Source organism: Lepus europaeus, chromosome 15, assembly GCF_033115175.1.
Source record: "Lepus europaeus isolate LE1 chromosome 15, mLepTim1.pri, whole genome shotgun sequence".
NCBI lineage: Eukaryota > Metazoa > Chordata > Mammalia > Lagomorpha > Leporidae > Lepus > Lepus europaeus.
The window spans coordinates 42656143-42679662 of NC_084841.1; the positions used below are offsets into that span (position 1 = coordinate 42656143).

The window sequence follows — 23520 nt, forward strand, 5'->3', positions numbered from 1 at the left end:
TTCAAAGTTTGCATACAATCTTTACTTATCATTGGTTGCCTATTTTGTTCTAGTTGAATTTTAGGTGACCCTTTTATTAGGCTTTTTTTTTTTAACATTTATTTATTTATTTGAAATTCAGAGTTACAGAGAGAGTGAGATCTTCTATCTGCTGGTTCATTTTCCAAATGGCCACAACAACCAGAGCTGGCCCTATCTGAAGCCAGGGGTCAGGAGCTTCTGGATCTCCCTCGTGGGTACAGGGTCCCAAGTACTTGGGCCATTTTCTGCTGCTTTCCCATGCACATTAGTAGGGCACTGGATCAGAAGTGGAGCAGCCAGGACTCAAAGCAGTGCCCATGTGAAATGCTAATGTTGCAGTTGGTGGCTTAACCCACTGTGCCATAATGCTGGCCCCATTTGCCTGTAATTTTTTAAGTACTTCAAAAAAGTTCTAGAGGAAAACACATTTTAAGTCTCAGTAAAAGAAATGTCTAGAAACACAGATATAACAGCAAAGGGCCAACTTGTTACAAATGTTGTGAATTCAAGATTTAGTACATTTGATCTTACACAAAAGACTGACAAACAGTGGAAGATATATATTTTTTTAAAGATTTATTTATTGAATTTATTTATTTGAAAGAGTTGGAGAAGGAAAGGCAGACAGAGAAGTCTTCCATCTGAAGGTTCACTCCCCAATTGGTTGCAATGGCTGGAGCTGCACTGATCAGGAGTCAGGAGCTTCCTCTGCGTCTCCCATGCAGCTGCAGGGGCCCAAGAACTTGGGCCTTCTACTGCTTTCCCAGGCCATGTTAGAGAGCTGGATTGGAAGAGGAGCAGCTGGAACTCTTAATCAGTGCCCATATGGGATGCTGGCACTGCAGGCAGTGGCTTTACCCACTATGCCACAGCACTGTCCCTGAAGATAGAGTTTTTAAAGTATTTAGTACAGGGGCCAGCGCTGTGGCACAGTAGGTCAAAGTCCCAGTCTGCAGTGCCGGCATCCCATATGGGCACTGGTTCCAGTCCTGGATGTTCTACTTCTGATACAACTCTGGTATGGCCTGAGAAAGCAGTAGAAGATGGTCCAAGTCCTTGGACTCCTGAACCCATGTGGGAGACCTGGAGGAAGCTCCTGGCTCCTGGCTTCAGATTGGCACAGCTCTAGTCGTTGTGGCCATCAGGGGAGTGAACCAGCAGATGGAAGACTCTCTCTGTCTCTCTGCCTCTGCCTCTCAAAAACATATATAAATCTTCAAAAAAGAAAATATTTAGTACTGTGATTGGCATATGCCAAGTCCTCAGGTGACTGTTTTTAAACTTAGAGTCTATTTACATATATGCATAGAATAGAAAGTGAAAACATATGGCTCAGTGCTAGAATATGAGTTAAGGGAAATTTGAGGTGACTGTACTAGATGATTGTGGTTTAAGGCTTTATGGAAGAAATAGACCTAGAGGGGGTTGATTTTTGAGGGCCAGAGTCAGGGTAAGGAGTTGTATTTTGACTTATAGAGCTATAAAGACTATTTCAAGAAAGGACAGGATTTAGAACAAGAATTAGTGTGTATTTGAGGTCTGATCTTTTGCTGAAACAAGGGATTTGTGTGGATATATATGGAGGAGAGTAGTGAATTCAAATTCATTACCTTGATTGATGAATTGGATGTTTAGCTTTGAACCTCAGTATCGTTCAGACTTTTTTTTTTTTACCACCATCTTTAGCTAGCAATATACTTTATGTCACATCTGATACACTTTACTTCTTTATGTGTTATGTAGGTACCTAATAAAGGCTTTAAACAATACACGTCTCTGCATTATTGTTTTCCATTGTATTTCAAAGGAAAAAAATGAAACAAACTTTGGTCTAAAGTCCTAAATTCATTTGGATATCTCCAAGGGTTTCATGTAGCCATATGTTATTGCTGAATACGGAAGTGTATCACACTGAAAGTATACTAAGGAATATTGATTTGGCTGTGGCATGGTGAATAAATTGGAAAGAAAATTGGCTGGCACCGTGGCTCACTTGGCTAATCCTCCACCTGTGGCACCGGCACCCCGGGTTCTAGTCCCGGTTGGGGCTCCAGTTCTGTCCCAGTTGCTTCTTTTCCAGTCCAACTCTCTACTGTGGCCTGGGAAGGCAGTGGAGGATGGCCCAAGTGCTTGGGCCCTGCACCCTCATGGGAGACCAGGAGGAAGCACCTGGCTCCTGCCTTCGGATCGATGCAGCGCACCAACCGTAGTGACCATTTGGGGATGAACCAATGGAAGGAAGACCTTTCTCTCCGTCTCTCTCTCTCTGTCTAACTCTGCCTGTCAAAAAAAAAAAAAGAAAACTAGATAAATTGGAAAGAAAAATTGAAAGCAGAACAGTTAGGATGTTGAATAAAGTGACCTTAATATGGTTTGATGAATCTTTGAAGTAGAGCGGTGGTATTGGTAAAGAAACAGAAGAACTAATTTTTTATTTTTATTTATTTATTTTTTTTAAGATTTATTTATTTGAAAGAGTTACAGGGCCAGCGCTGTGGAGCAGTTGGTTAACATCCTGGCCTGAGGCGCCAGCATCCCATATGGGTGCCGATTCTATTCCCTAGTCCCGGCTGCTCCTCTTCCAATCCAGCTCTCTGCTATGGCCTGGGAAGGCAGTGGAAGATGGCCCAAGTCCTTGGACCTCTGCATCCGCATGGGAGACTTTCAAATAAATAAATCTTAAAAAAAAAAAAAAAAAAAAAAAAAAGAGTTACACAGAGATGGAAGGAGAGGTGGAGAGAGAAAGAGGTCTTCCATCTGGTGGTTCACTCCCTAATTGGCTGCGACAGAGCTGCACCGATCCAAAGCCAGGAGCCAGGAGCTTATTCTAGGTCTCCCATGTGGGTGCAGGGGCCCAGGGACTTGGGCCATCTTCTACTGCTTTCCCAGGCCATAGCAGGGAGCTGGAAAGGAAATGGAGCAGCAGGTCTCAAACCAGAATCCATATGGGATGCTGGTGCGTCAGGCCAGGACATTAACCCACTGCGCCACAGCGCCAGCCCCATAAGAACTAATCTAAGGTGTATTAACTGATTGAAAGGAAGGGATAAAGCATAAGAAAGAAACAACTCAAATTGGGACTTCAAATGAGTGATTCACTAACCTGTGGGAGAGTGAAAGTTCCTCAAGAACAAGGAAGAGCAAGAGAGATTTTATTTTAGATAGTATAACCATATTATTTATTATCCAAGTTAGGATTCCGTGAGTAAAAGAGAGTGCTATTTTTAAGTATACTAGTGTAACAGCTGTGAGTTGAAAGTATCCTAGTTTAATGTGGATAGAATGTCTAAATATGGTGTTGAGTTTCAGGTGACAGAAGATTTAAAAAGGTGCATTGCACAGCAACTGGAATTAAAGGGGTGCAGTTTTTGGGTGGAAACAAACATTTGGTATATTGAAGACCCAGCTTTCTTGAAGGAAATAATAATAGAAACGGAGGATAGTAGAAAATTAAAGGCTTGGCCTGTTGGCAGAATTATTTCTCTGTTCTACAAGAATCTGGTTTTCATACTAACAACTTCACCTCTCTTGGTGCTATTTTAAAGGCAAGTTGAACAAATCAAGGTTTTAGAAACTGAGTGTCCCTCTTAAAGCAGGTAGCTCTTTAAGTGAGAGTATCTTCATCTGAGACTCAGGTGAAAGCTCTGTTCCTTTCCTCACAAAATCTTAACCTGCATACATTAAAAATTCTGAATTTTATATGTTTAGTCTGTGGATCTCAATTTACGATCCTCTGAGTACTCTTAGATTATTTGTGTATCTTCCTTTCCTATTTATAAATGTGTTCTTTATGTAGTGGTGCTTCACTTATAAACATTTCCCATGCTTCCTCCAAGAGTTTGGTCATTCCAAATATGTAACAATTTTCATACTTAGCAGAATATTTGCATTAAGAAAAGAACCTCTGATGAAACATTGCTGAAAGAAAAGTTTCAATGTCAAAGAAGTATTTTGTATACAAACTTCATTGTGAGTTTGGGTCACACTATTCTAGAATAACATGTATTTTTGCAAAGAAATATAATATCTAGTCATTTTCCTTTGGTTGTAGCCACAGTTAAAAGGACAAAAGAGAATTTTCTTTTTTTTTTTTTTTAATGATTTATTTATTTATTTATTTATTTGAAAGAGTTACACAGAGAGAGGAGAGGCAGAGAGAGAGGTCATCCATCCACTGGTTCACTCCCCAGTTAGCTGCAATGGCTGGAGCTACACTGATCCGAAGCCAGGAGCCAGGAGCCAGGAGCTTCTTCCGGTCTCCCACTTGGGTGCAGGGGCCCAAGGACTTGGGCAAAGCAGTAGAAGATAGCAGAGAGCTGGATTGGAAGTGGAGTAGCCGAGATCTGAACTGGTGCCCATATGGGATGCTGACACTGCAGGCGGTGGCTTTACCCGCTGTGCCATTGCACCGGCCTTGGGAATTTTCAAAGTATAGCTAAAGAGTAGTCCATAGGGGCCAGCATTGTGGCATCACGAGCATCCCATGTTGACTACCGCGATGGAGTCCCAGCTGCTTAACTTCCAATCTAGTTTCCTGCTAATGGCCTGGGAAAAGCAGCAGAAGATGGCCCAAGTATGCAGATCCCAGCCACCCACCTGGGAAACCTTCATAAGGCTCCTGGCTTCTCCTGCCTGAGCCCTGGCTGCTGTTCACTTGGGGAGTAAACCATAGGTGGAAGATTTCTCTCTCTTGGTCTCTCGCTCCCTCTCTGTAACTCTTTCAAATAAATAAATATATCTTTTAAAAGAGTGGTCTTTAAATTTGGGAAAATTTAATAGCAGTTTTAGATCATCACAAGGAGCTGAGAATTTCAAGATACTCATTTTAATCTGAGCATCATTCTGAAATAAATTTTTGTACTCTTATCATAACAGGCTAGGTTGTATATTAAAAAACTTAAATCTCAGTAAGTTAAAGGTTTGGTTCTTTTACTTCTGTTCATCGTTTTTGTTTGTTTGTTTGGTTTTTTTTTTTTTTTTTTTTTTTTTTTTTGACAGGCAGAGCGGATAGTGAGAGAGAGAGACAGAGAGAAAGGTCTTCCTTTTTGCCGTTGGTTCACCCTCCAATGGCCGCTGCAGCCGGCGCATCGTGCTGACCCAAAGCCAGGAGCCAGGTGCTTCTCCTGGTCTCCCATGCAGGTGCAGGGCCCAAGGACTTGGGCCATCCTCCACTGCCTTCCCGGGCCATAGCAGAGAGCTGGCCTGAAAGAGGGGCAACCGGGACAGGATCGGCGCCCCAACCGGGACTAGAACCTGGTGTGCCGGCGCCGCAAGGCAGAGGAATAGCCTGTTAAGCCACGGCGCCAGCCCTGTTCATCGTTATTGCTTAGGAATCTGACCTGATAGAGCAGCCACCGTCCTGAACATTATTAATCACTTTTGAAAGGAAAAATAGGATGTCACAACTAGGAAGTGACATGTCACTTCTCTCCACTTAATTGGTCTTACCCGCTCGGGTAGATGGTGGGATTGAGACAGAAAAGTAATCCTCTCATATGCTTGGAAGCAGAAGAGGTGCTTGGCAAGCTATTTTAACTACTGTTATACTAGTGATTTGTGTTCCCCTTCACTTAAAGATCAAGTATTTTATCATTTTGTATTGGTCAACTAAAAGAAAGAATTCATACATAAAGACTAAATATCATAGCAGGTTAAAAATATTTGTAAATTTATTTGAAAGACCAACAAATTTGACATTTTTTCTTTCTTAGGGCTCGGCTGATCCTTTAAATAGTGCTTTCCATTTGACCTACAACATGGTTTTGAACTTACTGCGTGTGGAAGAAATTAATCCAGAGTACATGCTGGAAAAATCCTTCTACCAGTTTCAGCATTATAGGGCAATTCCAGGAGTGGTAGAGAGTAAGTATAAAGTTACCATAACAGAACTTATTTTACTAGGAGACTAAATAGAAAATTGACTGCATTATTGGCTGCTTTGGTCATTGTTTTTTTCTTGTATGCCAAATTTTGCCCCTTGCATTGAGGAATACAGAACTGTATTCAGGTCATTGTGACTGGACATTTCAAAGTGAAGGTAATAAAACTCTGGAAGGACACTTTTCTATAATTGCTTCAAACTTACTATTATTTTAGACATAAATATCACATGATAACTCATGTACCTGAGTTTATATGTTTACTATAACATAAAAACCTAGTGTTTTTTTTTTTTTTTTTTAAGATTTATTCATGGCCGGCGCCACGGCTCAATAGGCTAATCCTCCGCCTTGCGGCGCCGGCACACCAGGTTCTAGTCCCGGTCGGGGCACCGGATTCTGTCGCAGTTGCCCCTCTTCCAGGCCAGCTCTCTGCTATGGCCCGGGAGTGCAGTGGAGGATGGCCCAAGTGCTTGGGCCCTGCACCCACATGGCAGACCAGGAGAAGCACCTGGCTCCTGGCTTAGGATCAGCATGATGCGCCGGCCGTGGTGGCCATTGGAGGGTGAATCTCTCACTGTCCACTCTGCCTGTAAAAAAAAAAAAAAAGATTTATTCATTTATTTGAAATAGTTACGCAGAGAGAGAGATGTCTTTTGTCTGCTGGTTCACTCCCCAATTGGGCGCAACAACCAGAGCTGTGCGAATCTGAAGCCAGGAGCCAGGAGTTTCTTCTGGATCTCCCATGTGGGTGCAGGGGCCCAAGGATTTGGACCACCTTCTATTTTCCCAAGCCGCAGCAGAGAGCTGGATCAGAAATTAAGCAGCCGAGACTCGAACCAGTGCCCAAATGGGATGCCGGCACTGCCAGTGTGGAGGCTTTATCCACTATGCCGCAGTGTGGGGCCCCAAACCTAGTATATTAAAATTTGACCTGTATGAGGCTTGTGTGTATTAGTCTTATTTATTTATTTATTTGATAGGTAGAATTACAGAAAGAAGGAGAGAGAGAGGTAGAGAGAGAGGTCTTCCATCACTGGTTCACTCCACAAATGGCCACAACAGCCAGAGCTGGGCCCATCCGGAGCCAGGAGCTTCTTCTGGGTCTCCCACGTGGGTGCAGAGGCCCAATCACTTGGGCCATCCTCCAGTGCTTTCACAGGCCATAAGCAGAGAGCTGGGTCGAAAAAGAAGCAGCTGGAACACAAACCGGTGCCCGCATGGAATGCCAGTACTGCAGGCAGAGGCTTAGCCTGCTATACCACAGCACTAGCTTTATGTATATTAGTCTTACCTTTCGCTGTTTCTTAGTGGAAAAGGCTGTTATAGCATGAAGTTACGTATGATTAAGGTAGTATAATGCTTTCATTGGATTTGAGTCCAACTTTTTAAGAATTTCCAGTTTGTATTTTCTTTTTTAAAGATTTATTTATTTATTTGAAAGTCAGAGTTACATGGAGAGAGAAGGAGAGGCAGAGAGAGAGAGGTCTTCCATCACTTAGAGGAATGAAAAAGGCTGAGATGGTCTAAGCAAGTTAAGTCTCTCTCTGTCAAAAATATAAGGGCACAAAGAAGTTAAAGTCAGTATCTTAAGATTACATGTTTGAAATAGTAGCAGAATTCATATTTGAAGCTTAAACTGCGACTAAGCAGGGCTGTTTTTATTAAAGCATGATTGATACTTTTTTTCAATTAAATTTATTTATTTATTTGAAGGAGTTATAGAGTAAGAGATCTTCATCTGCTGGTTTACATCCCAGATGGTCCCAACAGCCAGGGCTGAGTCAGGAGCTTCACCCAAGTCTCCAACGTTGGTAGCAGGAACTCAAGAACTTGGGCCATCTCCCACTGCTTTTCCCTGGCATTTAGCAGGGAGCTGGATCAGAAGTAGAGCAGGCAGGACTTGAACCAGTGCATATATAGGCTGCCTGCAAATCAGGCAGCAGCTCCACCTGCTAAACCAGGACACCAGCTGCAATCATTTTTTTTAAATAGGTGACAAGAATAGATGTAGTAACTTAACACTAATTTTAAAGAAAGACCGTGAGAGACTGGTTAGTTTCAAGACTAACATTTACTTAAATTTACACAGTTGTTGAATTTTTTAAATGTGCCTTTTAAAATCAGTGGCAAATGTAGAATTTCAAATCATATTTTATTATTTTCTTATAAAAGTGCTTAATGCCATTTGTGCCTAGTTGATAAACTGTGGTCTTAGAGAAGAGATAGGAAAGTATGAGTCTATCTTGGAGAACTAGACTTTTTTTTTTTTTTTTTTTTTGAAAGGCAGAGTTACATAGAGAGAGATCTTCCATTCACTGATTCACTCCCCAAATGTCCCCAATGGCAAGGGCTGTTGCAGGCCAAAACCAGGAGCCAGGAACTCCATCCACGTCTCCCACATGAGCGGCAGGTCCTAGGTACTGTGAGCGTCTTCAGTTGCTTTCTTAGGTGCATTAGCAGGCAGCTGGATTGGGAGGTCGAACAGTTGGGACTCAAACCCATGCTCATATGAGAATGAGCATCACATGTGGCGGCTTAACTTGCTTCACCACAAAGCGGGGCCTGAGAACTGTGTTTTTAAAGGATCTATAAATCTCTCCTTCTCCTACCAAGGATTGTATAATAACAAACAAAATGAATTTTGGGGGGGATTTGAATTAAGAAGGTATTGAAGACTGATTAGTACTAAAGAAAGAAAATAATTAATTCTACCTCATATCATAGAAATTTCAGATGCCAACATTGAAGCAGGTATATGGTTACAAGCTAGTTTAATAATTAAAAGAATTAGTCTTTAAAATACTCCTCTTTGTCAGTTAGCACTCAATCATGCATGAGTAGGATTACACATACACACATACCCAGCAGTTAGACTGGTTTGGAGACTGAATAAGCAGGAGAAAGCAGAGTCGCATATTGATGCACCTACCTTTGTTTTTGTTCTGTTGTTTTATTTTTCTCTTTATGTATTCTGACAATTTTAAAGCTTGTATTAATTTTTAAGCTTATATTATTACTTTGTACTTACATAGGAAATATTCCAGGTGCTATGGGAGACAGAGGGAGGTATTTTCTTATTTAAAGTCCTTTTCTCACTTTTAGCTGGGCTCAGATTGTTTATGATATGGCTTTGACCAAGACTCTGCTCCCATCCCAAAAACTTCAACATTATCTCCTTTTCTCCATCTGTATCCTCTCTCTCCTCAAACCTCAGTTTTTTGTTTTCCAGTATAGTTCTGACTTGCTTTTTAAAAAGATTACAGGCAACATAATCTCTGTTTCCTGCTGTTGCTTCCATATGCTTGTATCTTCTTGCAGTTGAATTATTCCTACATGTCTCTACCTCTGTTTTGAAAGGAGCAAGACCTGTTTTTCTAGCATTGTGAAATTTGGAGGGATAATACTTCCTTTTATTATTGATACTACTAGAACCTTTTCAAGAGACCTGGTATTGTTTTTACAACCTTAAATATAACAACATTAAAATGTAGATTATTATCCTTGGAAGCCTAGCATTAATCTTTGTTTTACAATACCATGCTGTATTATAACAAAGCTGCATGGTTTGCGTACATGAGATGTTTTCTGTTTTGATTTACTGAATCTGCAGTAGATTTTTCAGTGAGCCTTAAGAGTAAAACTTCTGGGACTTCATTTCTGCAAAGGAAAAGACTTAATTTTAATCTTTTTATGCAGTTTTATAAATAGGTGATGCCATGATTAATAACACTATCTGTGGAGTTAGACATAGGTTTGAAACAATACTAACTCTTAGTTTATTCTTTTATGAAATTGGGAAAATATCCAATTCATCCAGTCTATAAGAACTAAATGAGATAACTTATTTTAAATATGTAGTAATTGCTTCCTGTAATTACTGTTAGTATTGCCTAGATCAGTAAAGCAACTTGCATTTAAGTCTGTTGGGAAATGTACTCAGTTTTGGGAGTGACAGTTGTTTCCCCATACTTACAGATCTGTTTCATGTTACGTAATATACATGTATCTTTGTAATCATCACCCCTTTTACCCCTCAAAAGGAAGAAATTGATTGCAGTTTGTCTTAAGAGTTTATGGGTATCTTAGATGATATTTCTTAAAATACCGGGACTCTCCTATAGAAGTGCCCATGGGTCTTGTCTTTTGCACTGCAGTTAAACCACTTATACCGAAGTTCCTCTACTGTCTGATTGTGGTACAACGCCTTATCCATACTTTCAGTTACCCGTGACCAATTATGATAAAAAATATTGAATGAAAAATTCATAATCTATACACCATTCTAAGTAGCATGATGAAATCTCAAGCCATCTTACTCTTTTCCATGCCTGTTTCATCCAGCCTGGGACGGGGATCATCTCTTTGTCCAGGGTATCACTTCTGTACATGCTATTTGCCAACCCATCCATTACTCACTTAGTCACTTGGTTACCAGATTGATTGTCATCATAGTGCTTATATTCAAGGATTCCCTATTTTACCTAATAACAGCTCTAAAGTACAAGAATAGTGATGCTAGCAATTTAGATATGCCAAAGAGAAGCCATAGAGTGCTTTTTTAAAGTGTCATCTAGCTTCTGTTGCAGATTGATTTTGTTCTATTTTATTGTCATTGTTATTTCTTATTGTGGCTCATTTATAAATTAAATATTATCATGGGTATGTGTATAAAGGAAAAATTGAGTGTACTTTGAAAAGTTCATGGAATTAAATTAAAAGATGATTTTAGGAACAGATATTTGGCCTAGTGATTAAGACATCAGTTAGGATACCTGTGTCCCAAATTTTAGTGCCTGAGTTTGATACCCAGCTATAGCTCCTGACTTCAGCTTCCTGCTAACACAGACCCTGAGAGGCAACATGTGATGGCTGAAGTAGTTGGGCTTCTACCCACTTGGGAGATCTGAATTGAATTCCCAGCTCTGACCTGGTCAAGGCCCAGCCACCCTGTTTACCCTTCCAATCCATAGAGAATGAACTAACTAGGTTGTCAGTTCAGACACAATTTGATTTACTTGACTTGCAGAGCTATAGGAAGAGACCAAAAAGGTAACATTTAATGGAGAAAGGAAACTAGACAACTTTCCTGATAGTCATCTTTGGAGATTTTCTTCTGAACTTCTATTGTAATCTTTGAAAACTTTTTCCCTCCTAGAGATGTAATAGAAAAAAATATATTTGTCTTGCATATAATTTATGTAAAATGTGTAATGTTTTGAAATCTTATTTTGTTTGCAGAGGTAAAGAACTCAGAAGAACAGTATAATAAAATAGTAATACCCAATGAAGAAAGTGTTGTCATCTATTATAAGATTAGACAGCAGCTTGCCAAGCTGGGTAAAGAAATTGAAGAATATATTCATAAACCAAAATATTGTTTACCATTTCTACAACCAGGTCGTTTGGTAAAGGTATGCCATTATTTCTTTTGTTTCTTTTTTCTTTTTAAAGATTTATTTATTTATTTGAAAGGCAGAGTTATAGAGAGGCAGAGAGAGAGAGAGGTCTTCCATCTGTTGCTGGCCCACTCCCCAAATGGCCACAACAGCTAGAGCTGAGCTGATTTGAAGCCAGGAGCTTCCTCCAGGTCTCCCACATGCATACAGGGGCCCAAGCACATGGACCATCTTCTACTGCTTTCTGAGGCCATAACAGAGAACTGGATCAGAAGAAGAGCAGCCGGGCTCGAACCGGTGCCCACACTGGATGCTGTTAACACAGGCGGCAGCTTTACCCACTACACCATAGTGCCATCCCTTGCTATTATTTCTTCATAAGATATTTTAATCTTTGAATATATTTTGGATACAGATTCTGATTTTTTTCTTAACCTTCTGTAGTAGTTTATATTCATTATGTTTTCCATGGCACTAGTTTAGGGGATTGTATGATTGCCTTTTATCACCCCTGGTTTTCATTTGAGGATTATAAGTTGAAGTATATCTGTTTGGAATTAATGTAACAAAATATTTTGAGTTATGAAATGCTATGTAAAAATAAGGCAGTTTTAGGCTGGTGCCACGGCTCACTAGGCTAATCCTCCACCTGCGGCGCCGGCACCCCGGGTTCTAGTCCTGGTTGGGGCGCCGGATTCTGTCCGGGTTGCTCCTCTTCCAGTCCAGTTCTCTGCTGTGGCCCGGGAAGGCAGTGGAGGATGGCCCAAGTGCTTGGGCCCTGCAGCCGCGTGGAAGACCCGAGGAAGCACCTGGCTCCTGGCTTCAGATCAGCGCAGTGCACTGGTCATGGCGGCCATTTGGGGGATGAACCAATGGAAGGAAGACCTTTCTCTCTGTCTCTCTCTCTCTCACTGTCTAACTCTGCCTGTCCAAAAAAAAAAAAAAAAAAAAAAATGCAGTTTTAACCAACATGGGAGACCTGGAAGAAGCTTCTGGCACATGGCTTTGGATCGACCCAGGTTTGGCCATTGCAGCCATTTGTGGAGCAAACTCTGCCTCTGGCAGTTAAAGACAGAGAGAGACAGATCTTCCATCACTGGTTCACTCCCCAAATGGTCAGAAGGGCTGAAGTTGGGCTGATCTGGAGCCAGGAGCCTCTTCTGGTTCTGCCACATGAGTGCAGGGGCCCAAGAACTTAGATCATCTTCTGCTGCTTTCCTAGGCACATTAGCAGGGAGCTGGATCGGGAGTGAGCAGCTGGGAGTTGAACTGGCGCCCATATGTGGATGCTGGCACTGTAGGGTGCAGGATTGACCTACTACACCACAGCACCAGCCCCCAAATAAATCTTAAGAAAAAAATGGTGGTTTTAAGCTATGATGAATTCGTTAGATATAAAAGACTTTGAATGTTTTCAGAACAAATATACTGTATAATTTTAGCATCTGTTTGCCAATTGATTGCTGTCATAGGAATCTGTGAAATTTGATATTGATTTATTCCTGTGGGATTTTTGTCTTTAAATTTAGGAGTGATCTTTTAAAATATTTTTATCAGGAAAATGAAAGTCCTTATTAGCCTATAAAGTGTGATGGAAAGCTAACACTCATTGTCTTTTGGATATCTTGTTTATATGCTTTACTTTTCTTACAGGTAAAAAATGAAGGCGATGACTTTGGCTGGGGAGTAGTGGTGAATTTTTCAAAAAAATCAAATGTTAAGGTAAACTTTGTCCTTACTTAAAGCAATATTGTTTGTGTGTATATTTTCCAGACCAGTTTCTGTTCCCACCTACAATGGATTAGGGTACCTTTTTCCTCACATTCTGGCCATCATTTGTTGATTGTTGATTTGTATATGAAAACCATTCTAATTGGGGTGAGGTGAAACCTCATGGTGGCTTTGATTTGCATTTCCCTGATGGTTAGTGATCCTGAGCATTTTTTCAAGTTCTGTTGGCCATTTGAATTTTCTTTTTGAAAACTGGGTGTTGAAGTCCTTGGTCCATTTCTTAACTGGATTGTTTGTTTTGTTGTTGTTGAATTTCTTGGGCTCTTTATAGATTTTGTTTATTAATCCTTTATCAGTTTCATAGTTTGCAAATGTTTGCTCCCATTTTGTCAGTTGCCTCTTCACTTTGCTGAGTGGTTCTTTTGCAGTAGAGAAACTTCTCAGCTTGTTTAATCGATCTTTCAATTTGGTTTTGATTGTGCTCTGGGGTCTTTACTAAGAAGTCTTTGCCTGTGCTAATGTTTTGCAGAGTTTCCCCAATGTTCTCTAATTATTTGATGGTTGGGTTGTAGGTTTAGGTTTGATCGATTTCGAGTGGATTTTTGTGTAAGGTGTAAAGTGGGGTCTTGCTTCAGTTTTCCCAGGACCATTTGTTGAACTGTCCTTACTCCAGGGATTAGTTTTTAGCTTTTTTGTCAAAGATAAGTTGGTTGTAGATGTATGGATTGATGTCTGGAGTTTCTGTCTGTTCCATTGATCTACACATTTATTTTTTATCCAGTACCAGGCTGTTTTGATTATAACCATCCTGTTGTATGTCTTGAAATCTGGTATTGTGATGCCTATGGCTTTGTTTTTTTTGTTTTGTTTTTTTTTTTGTTTGTTTGTTTGACAGGCAGAGTTAGACAGGGAGAGAGACAGAGAGAAAGGTCTTCCTTCCATTGGTTCACTCACCAAATGGCCGCCACGGCTGGTGTGCTGTGGTCGGCGCACTGCGCCGATCTGAAGCCAGAAGCCAGGTGCTTCCTCCTGGTCTTCCATGTGGGTGCAGGTCCCAAGCACTTGGGCCATCCTCGGCTGCCTTCCTGGGCCACAGCAGAGAACTGGACTGGAAGAGAAGCAACCGGGACAGAATCCGGAGCCCCAACCGGGACTAAAACCCCGGATGCTGGCGCCGCGGGCCGGGGATTAGCCAAGTGAGCTGCTGCGCCGCCGGCCTTTGTGTTTAAGATTGTTTTAGTTATTTGAGGTCTGTTGTGTTTGCTTATGAATTTTAGCATTTTTTTTCAAGGTCTCAGAAGAATGTTGTTGGTATTTTGATTGGGATCACATTGAATGTGTAAATTGCTTTCCACAATATGGACAATTTGATATTTATTCTTCCAATCCACAAACATTTTTCCATGTTTGTGTGGCTTCTTCTATTTCTTTAATGTTTTGTAATTTTCATTGTAGAGATCTTTCACCTCTTGGTAGTTTTTGTGAGTTGTATTGATCTTAGAAGTTCTTTCTCAAACATGGCATTGTCTGTTTACAAATGCTATTGATTTTTGAGTGTTAATTTTGTATTCTGCCACTTAATTAAACTTTTATGAGTTCTAATAGCCTCTTAGTGGATTTTTTTGAATCCCCTAGATATGGAATCATGTCATCTGCAAATAGGGATAGTTTGACTCATACCCTCATATTTCTTCGATTTGGAAAGTTTTCTCTTTCTTGAATTTGATGAAATCTGACTTTTCATTTTTGGTGTTTCTGGTGTCTTAATTTAGAAAGCAGTGTCACTATCAAAGTCATGAAGATTTATCTCTCTGTTTCTTCTAAGAATTTTATAATTTTAGTGTTTTTTTTTTTTAAGATTTATTTATTTATTTGAGAAATTGAGTTACAGACAGAGAGCAGGAGAGACGAGAGAAAGGTTGTCCATCTACTGGTTCACTTCACAAGTTGCTACAAAGACTGCAGCTGGCCTAATCCAAAACCAGGAGCCTGGAGCTTCTAATGGGTCTCCCACATGGGTGCAGGGGCCCAAGCACTTGGACCATCTTCTACTGCTTTCCCAGGCCATCCCGGAGAGCTGGATCGGAAAAGGAGCAGCCGGGACTCAAACTCGCACCCATATGGGATGCCAGTGCTGTAGGTGGAGGCCTAGCCCACTATGCCACAGTGCCAGCCTCTAGTTTTAGCTCTTATATTTAGGTCTCTGATCCATTTTGAATTAATTTTTTGCCTGTTAAGATAAGAGGCCAACTTCGTCCTCATCCATCCACTCTTTGTAAGACAGTCCTTCCTTTTTTTATAATTTTTAGTTTATTATTTATTTGAAATGCAGGGGGACAGCAATCTTACATCTTCCCAAATGCCTGCAATGGCCAGGGCTGGAACTGGCTGAAGTCAGGAGCAAGATACTCAGTCTTTGTCTTCCACACTGGCTTCTAAGATGAAATTCTTAGTTCCTGGCTTTAGTCTGGCTGAGCCCTGGCTGTCGGAGCCATTTGGGAAATGAACCAGAGGATGGAAGATACCCCTCTGACTCTCCCTCTCTGTAACTCTGGCTTTCAAATAAATTAATAAATCTTTTATTTTAAAAAATCATTTTTATTTGGGAAACTTTTTGCATTCTGAAACTAAGTCCCATTTGTCATTGTGTATTCTTGATTTATTTGGGGGGACCTAGATTCATTTTTCATTGTGTTTAGGATTCTTGCAAACACGAATTGTCTTACAGTGTTTGTCTAGGTTCAGTTTCAGGGTAATAATGCTAATCTCATGAAATAATTTAGAAGTGTTCTCTTCCTCTTCTGTTTTTCAAAGGAGTTTTTGATAAATTAAATATATGGCAATGAAGCCACCTAGGCCTATGCTATTCTTTGGTTAGTTTTTGGATTATTGTGCCAGTCTCTTGCTAATATGGCCTATTCAGATTGTCTGTTTCTCCTTCAGTTAGTTTTGATGATTTGTATCTGTTTGAGAATTACCTATTTCTTCTCAGTTACTTAATTTACTGATATACAGTAAAATTATTCACAATCTTGCTTTGTAATCCTTTTTATTTCTGTGTGGTCACTAATAATGGGCCCTCTTTTATTTCTCATAATTTAAATTCTTCATCTCATTAAAGGTTTGCCAGTTTTGTTGATCTCAATCAGCTTTTGGTTTACTAATTTTTTCCCTCTATTTTCCTGTTTCTAACAACTTTTCATTTGCTGACCCAGGATACCTAAGCCAGGAGCTAGTAACTCAATTTAGGTTTCCCATGTGGGTGGCAGGAACCCAGCCAGAAGAGCCATCACCGTTTTTTCCCTCCGTCTGCATTGGCAGGAGCCTAGGATCATGAGCCAGAGCCTCAGCATTCTGTTGCAGGACGCTAGTGTCCTAGCCCTATGTTAAATACCTGTCCCTCCACCGCATCTTCTTTTAGTTTGCTGTTCTTTTTTCATTAACTTAAGGTGGAAAATTAGGTTATTAATTTGCAGTGGCTCTTCTTTTGTATTATAGCATTTATAGCTATAGTACAGTTTTCCTTTTACAGATGCTTTAACAAACGACTTAAGTTTAGTACATTATGTTATTTTCATTCAGCTCAGAGTATTTTCTAATTTCCCTTTTGATTTTTTCCTTTGTTTCATTGGCTATTAGATGTGTGCTAATTTTCATATATTTGTGAATTTCCCAAATTTGTTGGTCTAGATTTCTTATTTTCATTTTGTCATGAATATACTCATTATTATGTCAGTCATTTTGAATTGTAAGTTTGTTTATTGGCTTGAGATGTGGTCCATCCTGTAGAATGTTCCATTTACAGTTGAGAAAAAATGTGTTTTCTGCCACTTGGGTGGAATGTTCTGTAGCTTTCTAAGTTTAGTTGGTTTAAAGTGTTCAAGTCTCCTGTTTCTTTCCTTGCAAATACTTCTGTCCAGTTGTTTTATCCATGTTGAATGTGGAATACTGTAGTCTCTTAACTATTACTGTTGTGTTGTCTCTGTATGCCTTCATTTCTACTGGTTTTTATTTCATATGCTTTTGTGCTATTAAAGTATATTTTATCTGATATTAGTGTAGCCACTTCAACATTCTTTTGATTGCTCTTGGGTTGATGTGCCTTTTCCTGTCCTTTTTACTTTCAACTTTTTTGTATTAGTAAATTTAAGGTATGTCTTGTGTACATTGCATACAATTAGATTTTTTTTAAAGATTTCTTTACTTATTTATTTGAAAGGCAGAGAGAGAGACAAAGAAAGGAAGAGACAGATCTTCCATCTGCTATTTCACTTCCCAAATGGCCACAAACATAAATCCAATAGTATATTGTTATAATTACTACTTTACATAATTTTATGAGTTTTAAAGAAGCTTACAAAAGAAATCAGGTATAGTGTTATATCAGTTTTCTAATTTGTCAGTTCTTGTTCTCTGTTTATTCCTGTGGATTTGGGTAATCATCTGGAGTTACTGCTTTATTCCATACATTTTGTTTTTCCCCTCCTCCTTTGTGTTTTGCCAGAAATATTTCGATATGGTACAACTTTATGGAAATGTAATATAAACATACTATCTTATAAATTTTGTCATCAATTAAGAAAATGGTATTCATTTATTCTTCTATAATTGCCTTTACCAGTGTTCTTGTGAAATGTGTTGAAGGATGCTGAGAGACAGCCATCTTTTATAAACTAAAAAATATATATGTAAAAATATTTACTGCAATGTATGTCAGTGGTAATGGCTAAATACCGAGAAAAAGTCCCTGTTACACATGGAACTTAAAATTCCTGAGCCTGTTTTTAAGAAGTAGTGAACTGGTGCTGGTGCTGTGGCATAGCAGGTAAAGCCACACTGGAAATGCCAGCATCCCATATGGACGATGATTCAAGTCCCGGCTGCTCCACTTCCCATTCAGCTCCCTGCTGATGCACCTGGGAAAGCAGTGGAAGTGGCGCAAATGGTTGGACTCCTGCACCCACATAGGAGACCTGGATGAAATTGCTGTCTCCTAGCTTTGGCCCGGCCCAGCCCCAGTCATTGTTTCCATCTAGGGAATAAACCAAAAGATGGAAGAACTCTCTGTCTTCTCTCTTTCTAATCTGCCTTTCAAATAAATAAAATAAATCTTTAATAAAATAAAAGAAGTGGTGAACTTCTATTATCTTGTGTTTTCCAGCCTAATTCTGGTGAATTGGATCCTTTATATGTAGTAGAAGTACTTCTGCGGTGTAGCAAAGAGAGTTTGAAAAATTCAGCTACTGAGGCAGCAAAACCAGCAAAACCTGATGAGAAAGGAGAGATGCAGGTTTGTACTTTAATTTCTTCTTCAGATTTCAGATATTTTTAAAAGTATTTATGATCACTAGAATTGTCAAGTGTGATAATTACCTTACTCTCATGATTCCTAACTTAAAAGTTTTCCGTGTAGTTTTCTTTCTTTTTGATTGAATTATGACGAGATAAATAGTGGTGAAGTGAAATGAAGAAAGCTTCCATGAAGTTAATTTTACATTATTATTTGTGACTGAATGGTTCTAGTTAGACTACATCCATGTTGTTTATTTCATCCCCATAAAGAAATTATATAAGCATTGTTGTGATAATGAAAATTCCTACCTAAGTTTCCTTAAAGTCATTTAATTTATGTACACTTTTAATTGAATGTAAAGCATTTGACTTGCTACCTGAGGTTATTCATATTTTTGAATGTCTTCAATTTCGGTACAAATAAAATAATTGTCCTAAAATCTTGACTGCAAAGATTCTAAATATCTGTTTAAATTGTTTTTATAATTCTGAATGCTATCTAGCATTTAGTCTCTGTCAATCTGATAGCTTGTTCTCCATTCCTACCATCAATAGAAACCTGTGTGACTTTTTTCCTAACACTTTACTGATTGACTGCTTCATATGAACGAGGCTAAAACTCCTGAAATTTGTCATATATTCATTGTACCCAAAGCATGCTTTGACGTCATTGCAACTTGGAATAGCAGCTATGATCGTACTTCAAAAAGTTTGTGGAGAATGGAATGAATGATTAAGTTTCTCTGGGGGTGTGTATGTGTGGGGGTGTGTGTGTGTTTAAGGATTTATTTATTTGAACGAGTAGATCTTCTATCCACTGGTTCACTCCCCAGATGGCTGCAGCAGCTGGTTCTGAGCCAGGCCAAAAGAGCCAGAAGCTTCACCTGGGTGTCCCACATGGGTAGCAGGGACCCCAGAACTTGGGGCATCTTCCACGGCTTTTCCCAGGCCATTAGCAGGGAGCTGGATCTAGAGCAGCTGGGACACAAATCAGCCCCATGTCTTTTTTAAGACTCATTTATTTTATTTGAAAGGCAGAGTTAAAGAGAGAGGCAAGACAGAGGGAGAGAGAGATCTTCCAAACATTGATTCACTCCCCAAATGTTATAACTGGCAGGCGGAGACAGGTCAAAGCCAGGAGCCAAGAATTCTGTTCCATCTCCCATATGGTGCCCAGGGCCCATGTACTTGGGCTGCCTTCTACTTTTTACCAGGCATATTAGCAGGGGACTGGATCAGAAGTGGAATTTGAACTGGTGCTTATTTTGGATGGCAGCCTCTGGTGCCCTAACACCAGTCCCAAGATAAGTTTTTGTTATTTCAGATCAAAATTTTGGTGAAGTCAATTCATGTTTTTTTCAAAATAACATTTTCCATGAGCATGAGCTTTTTGAAGGTTCAGTATGTGGTGCATATCTATTTTTTCTTTCTCATGGCAGACTTTGATAATAAATTATGGCATTCCTTCACCCTCAAAGTGTAGGCTGTTTTCCAAAAAAAAAAAGATCTGAGCAGCCCTGACTAACTTACTGGCATTGTATTTTAAGTAAAACATATTTGCTGTTTGTTCTAGGTCCAAGTTTTATTAAGCCTAACTACTATACCTGTTTTACTTAATGATACTGAGAAGCTTTGCATTCCTTAATAATCATAATTTGGATCAGTTCAATAAACAACCTCTCCAGGGAAGCCTTTGCTGAATCCTGGGCAAATGGGATCTTTCCTCTCCTTCTGGAGTACTTTTTATTGCATTTATTTCAGTGTATGCGGTGAAAGAATTAAGAGTGGGATGTGTTAACTCGAATTTTATATGTGAGTATGATTTATGACATAAAGGTGATTACAGCTTATTAGGGAAGCATTTTGTGCTTCTTGAAAGAAGAGGGTGAGCATCAAAGATGTATCCTGTAATTGCCTGGGGCAGAGAATTAGTAAAAAAAAAAAAAAAAAAAAAAAAAAGCCTTTATAAAGCAAGGAATGGAATTTGAACAGACTTGTAGGTTCACAAGAACTTCTTCAGATAAAGAAGAATTGCATTCTTAGTAAAGGAAGCAACATGTACAGAGCATGGAACACTCCTCTCTAGAATGAACTCTAAGTTGTTCTGTTCTGTGTGGTTGAATTACAGACAAACTAAAGCAGGGAAGAAGACTGTCCCTTAAACAAAGTATGTGTTTGATTTTTGTAGATTATCTTGAAGAAATAAATAGTTTATATAGTAAACAGTCCTTCCTTCTAAAATGCAGTAATCATGTCCACTATTTTCAGAAGGTTAGAACCAGAATTGCATTGCATGAGATATAAGATGGAAGTGGGTTTTCTGTTATCATCTTTCCCCTTTCTCACTGAGTGTGCGTATAATGCCAGATTTAGCTTTTCATCATCCTTTGGGTAAGACATTCTAAAGTGACTTCTCATTTTACTGGTAAGACAAATGTTAAGTTATTTTTCTTGAAAAGGCTGAGTGTTTGTGAACATCTAGCTCTGAACTGCATTGTTGAACAGTTTAGACAGCGTGTTCTGAAGATTGCTTGCAGTTTTGTCACTATTGATTCAGATGTTTCTGACCACTGCCCCTTATCACAGCCAGTTTCTTACAGTTAAATGAGATTCCAACAGTGTCAGGGAGTGAGGAATCTAATTGCAGGTCTGGATAAGTGATTTATGTTTTATTTCTGTAGGCAAGAAGCACCCTAGAATCATTCAGCATTAGATAAAATACCTATAAAAGTTTCTCCATTTCTCTCTCTGTTTATCTGCCTTTCAAATAAATAAATATTTTTAAATTAATTAATTAATTAACTTGAAAGGCAGAGTAACAGAGAGGCAGAGGCAGAGAGAGGGGTCTTCCATCTTCTGGTTCACTCCCCAAAATGGCCACAACAGCTGGAGCCGCACCAATCCAAAGCCAAGAGCGAGGAGTTTCCTCCGGATTTCCCAGGTAGGTGCAGGGGCCCAAGCACTTGGGCCATCCTCCACTGCCTTCCCAGGCCATGGCAGAGAGCTGGATCAGAAGTGGAGCAGCTGGAACTTGAATCGGTGCCCATATGAGGGTGCCAGCACTGCATGAGGCAGCCCTACCCACTATGCCACAGCACTGGCCCCCATAAATCTTTTTAAAAATAAAATAAAGGGCTGCTGTTGTGCCATAGTGAATTACACTGCAGGTTGTGATTCTGGCATCCCATATCAGAGTGACAGTTCAAGTCCTGGCTGAGCAGCTTCCAATCCAGCTTCCTGCTGATATGTCTGTGAAGGCAATAATAGAAGATGGCTTAAGGACTTAGGACACTGTGGAAGACCAGGATTGAATTCCCATCTTTTGGCTTTGATGTGACCCAGACTTGCCTATTATACCCACTCTGGAAGTGAACCAGCAGATGGAAGATTCGCTGTCTGCTTTTCAATAAATAAATCTGTAAAAGAAAAAACACACCTATAAAAATATATCATCAAGTAGAAGATTATAGATCACAAATATACACTATGGTGCTTCAGGATCATGATGCAAATAATTGTGATGGAACAAGATTTAGTGGTTTTGACACTTTTGAAGTTTATGTTGAGAGTATAACTGACTTAAAATCTTTATATTTAAAAAAAAAAAGATTTATTTACTTATTTATTTGAAAGGCAGACTTAGAATGAAAAGGAAAGACAGAGATCTTCCATCCCTTGGTTCACTACTCAAATGGCCTCAAGGCCAGGGCTGGGCTAGTCCAAAAGCCAGGATGCTGGAACTCCATTCAGGTCTCCCCACATGGGTGACAGGGGCCCAAGCACTTGGGCCATCATCCACTGCCTTCCTAGATACATTAGCTGAGATCTGAATCCACAGTGGAGCAGTGGGGACTTTAATTGGTACCCCATATGGATGCCAGCATCATAAGTGGCAGCTTACCCTAATGCTGTGCCGCAACACCCAGCTCCTTTGTTAAGTCTTAACATCTCTGCATCCTCAGGGATGGTTTCTGTTAAATGCCTTTTTGTGTGTGTGGGCACGTAGGTCATACTTTGTTTCTTTATGTCTCATATTGCTTATTGAAAACTGTTTGTTTATTTTTTAAAGATTTATTTTATTTATTTAAAAGAGATAGAGAGAGAGAGGTCTGTCTTCTATCTACTGGTTTACTACCCAAATGGGTGCAATGGCCGGAGGTGAATGTATCCAAAGCCAGGAGCCAGGAGTTTCTTCTGGGTCTCACTCGTAGGTATAGGGGCCCAAGGACTTAGGCCATCCTCTGTTGCTTTCCCAGGTGCATTAGCAGGGAGCTGGATCCGAAGTGAAGCTACCGGGAGTTGAACCAGCACTCATCTGGGATGCCAGCACTGCAGGCTGGGTCTTTAACCCACTGTGCCATAGCACCAGCCCTCAAAACTGTGTATTTAAAGTAATGTAGTATTCTTGAGGTTTATTTGTAGTTATTTTATTTGTTGAGTGATTTTATTTTTCTGTAGTAATTGTTATGTCTCTGTTTCTTCATAATGTGTGGCCACTGAGGTCTCCTCTTAGTTAAATAGTCAGCTAATAATTGTACAGACTTTAAGTTCCTACAATCATTAAGTTCTCTAGTCTATGCTTAGGGGCTCTATTTGTATATATTCTAGCAGGGCTTCAGTAGTCAGCTAGATTGTTAACAATATAACTTCACTTCTTGTAGGTGTGATCTCATGTTTGGTCAGAGGTAAGAGCTTAGGACTTTTTCACACCTTTCTTGAACATTCACACAGCCCTATCAGCTTTCTAGGTCACTAGAAATGTGTAAGAACTTTTCAAACCCCTCAGAGGACATTGTAATCTCCAGCTTTTCCTTTTAAGCTTTTTGGTGTTAATCTGTTATTTGCCTCAGCTGCCATCATTCACCACCTTATTCAGCCATGATGTTAAAAAATTGCCTCTTACTATTTTCTTTTTGGCAAACACACCCAGGGATAAGATTGTTTGCGTTGGGCAGAATTTGAATCATGCCCAGTAAAGACAGCCTTGTGATTGTAGCCTTACAGAGAACCACCTAAAAGTGAAATAGTGACAGTTCTCTGGAAATGGGACTTTGAGTAGTTCTGACCTTATTCTTTCTGACTGCCAGACTGGATTCCACTGTGCTTGTAGGCTGTTGATTTTCAAATTACTTTGGCATTATACAGATGAGAGTAGTACAGTAAGTTTAAAATGGCATAAAGCTTCCTATATTTGCTGA

General features: G+C 39.7%; 1 protein-coding gene across 1 annotated transcript in view; it reads left to right on the top strand.

The window, feature by feature from the left end:
* Positions 1-23520, top strand: part of MTREX (Mtr4 exosome RNA helicase) — a 111460-nt gene that overhangs the window by 51150 nt on the left and 36790 nt on the right. The window contains exons 16-19 of the mRNA XM_062211916.1: positions 5733-5883; positions 11142-11314; positions 12953-13021; positions 18192-18320. Of these exons, the coding sequence (XP_062067900.1) occupies positions 5733-5883; positions 11142-11314; positions 12953-13021; positions 18192-18320 (522 nt within the window). The remainder of the gene's footprint in view (positions 1-5732; positions 5884-11141; positions 11315-12952; positions 13022-18191; positions 18321-23520) is intronic.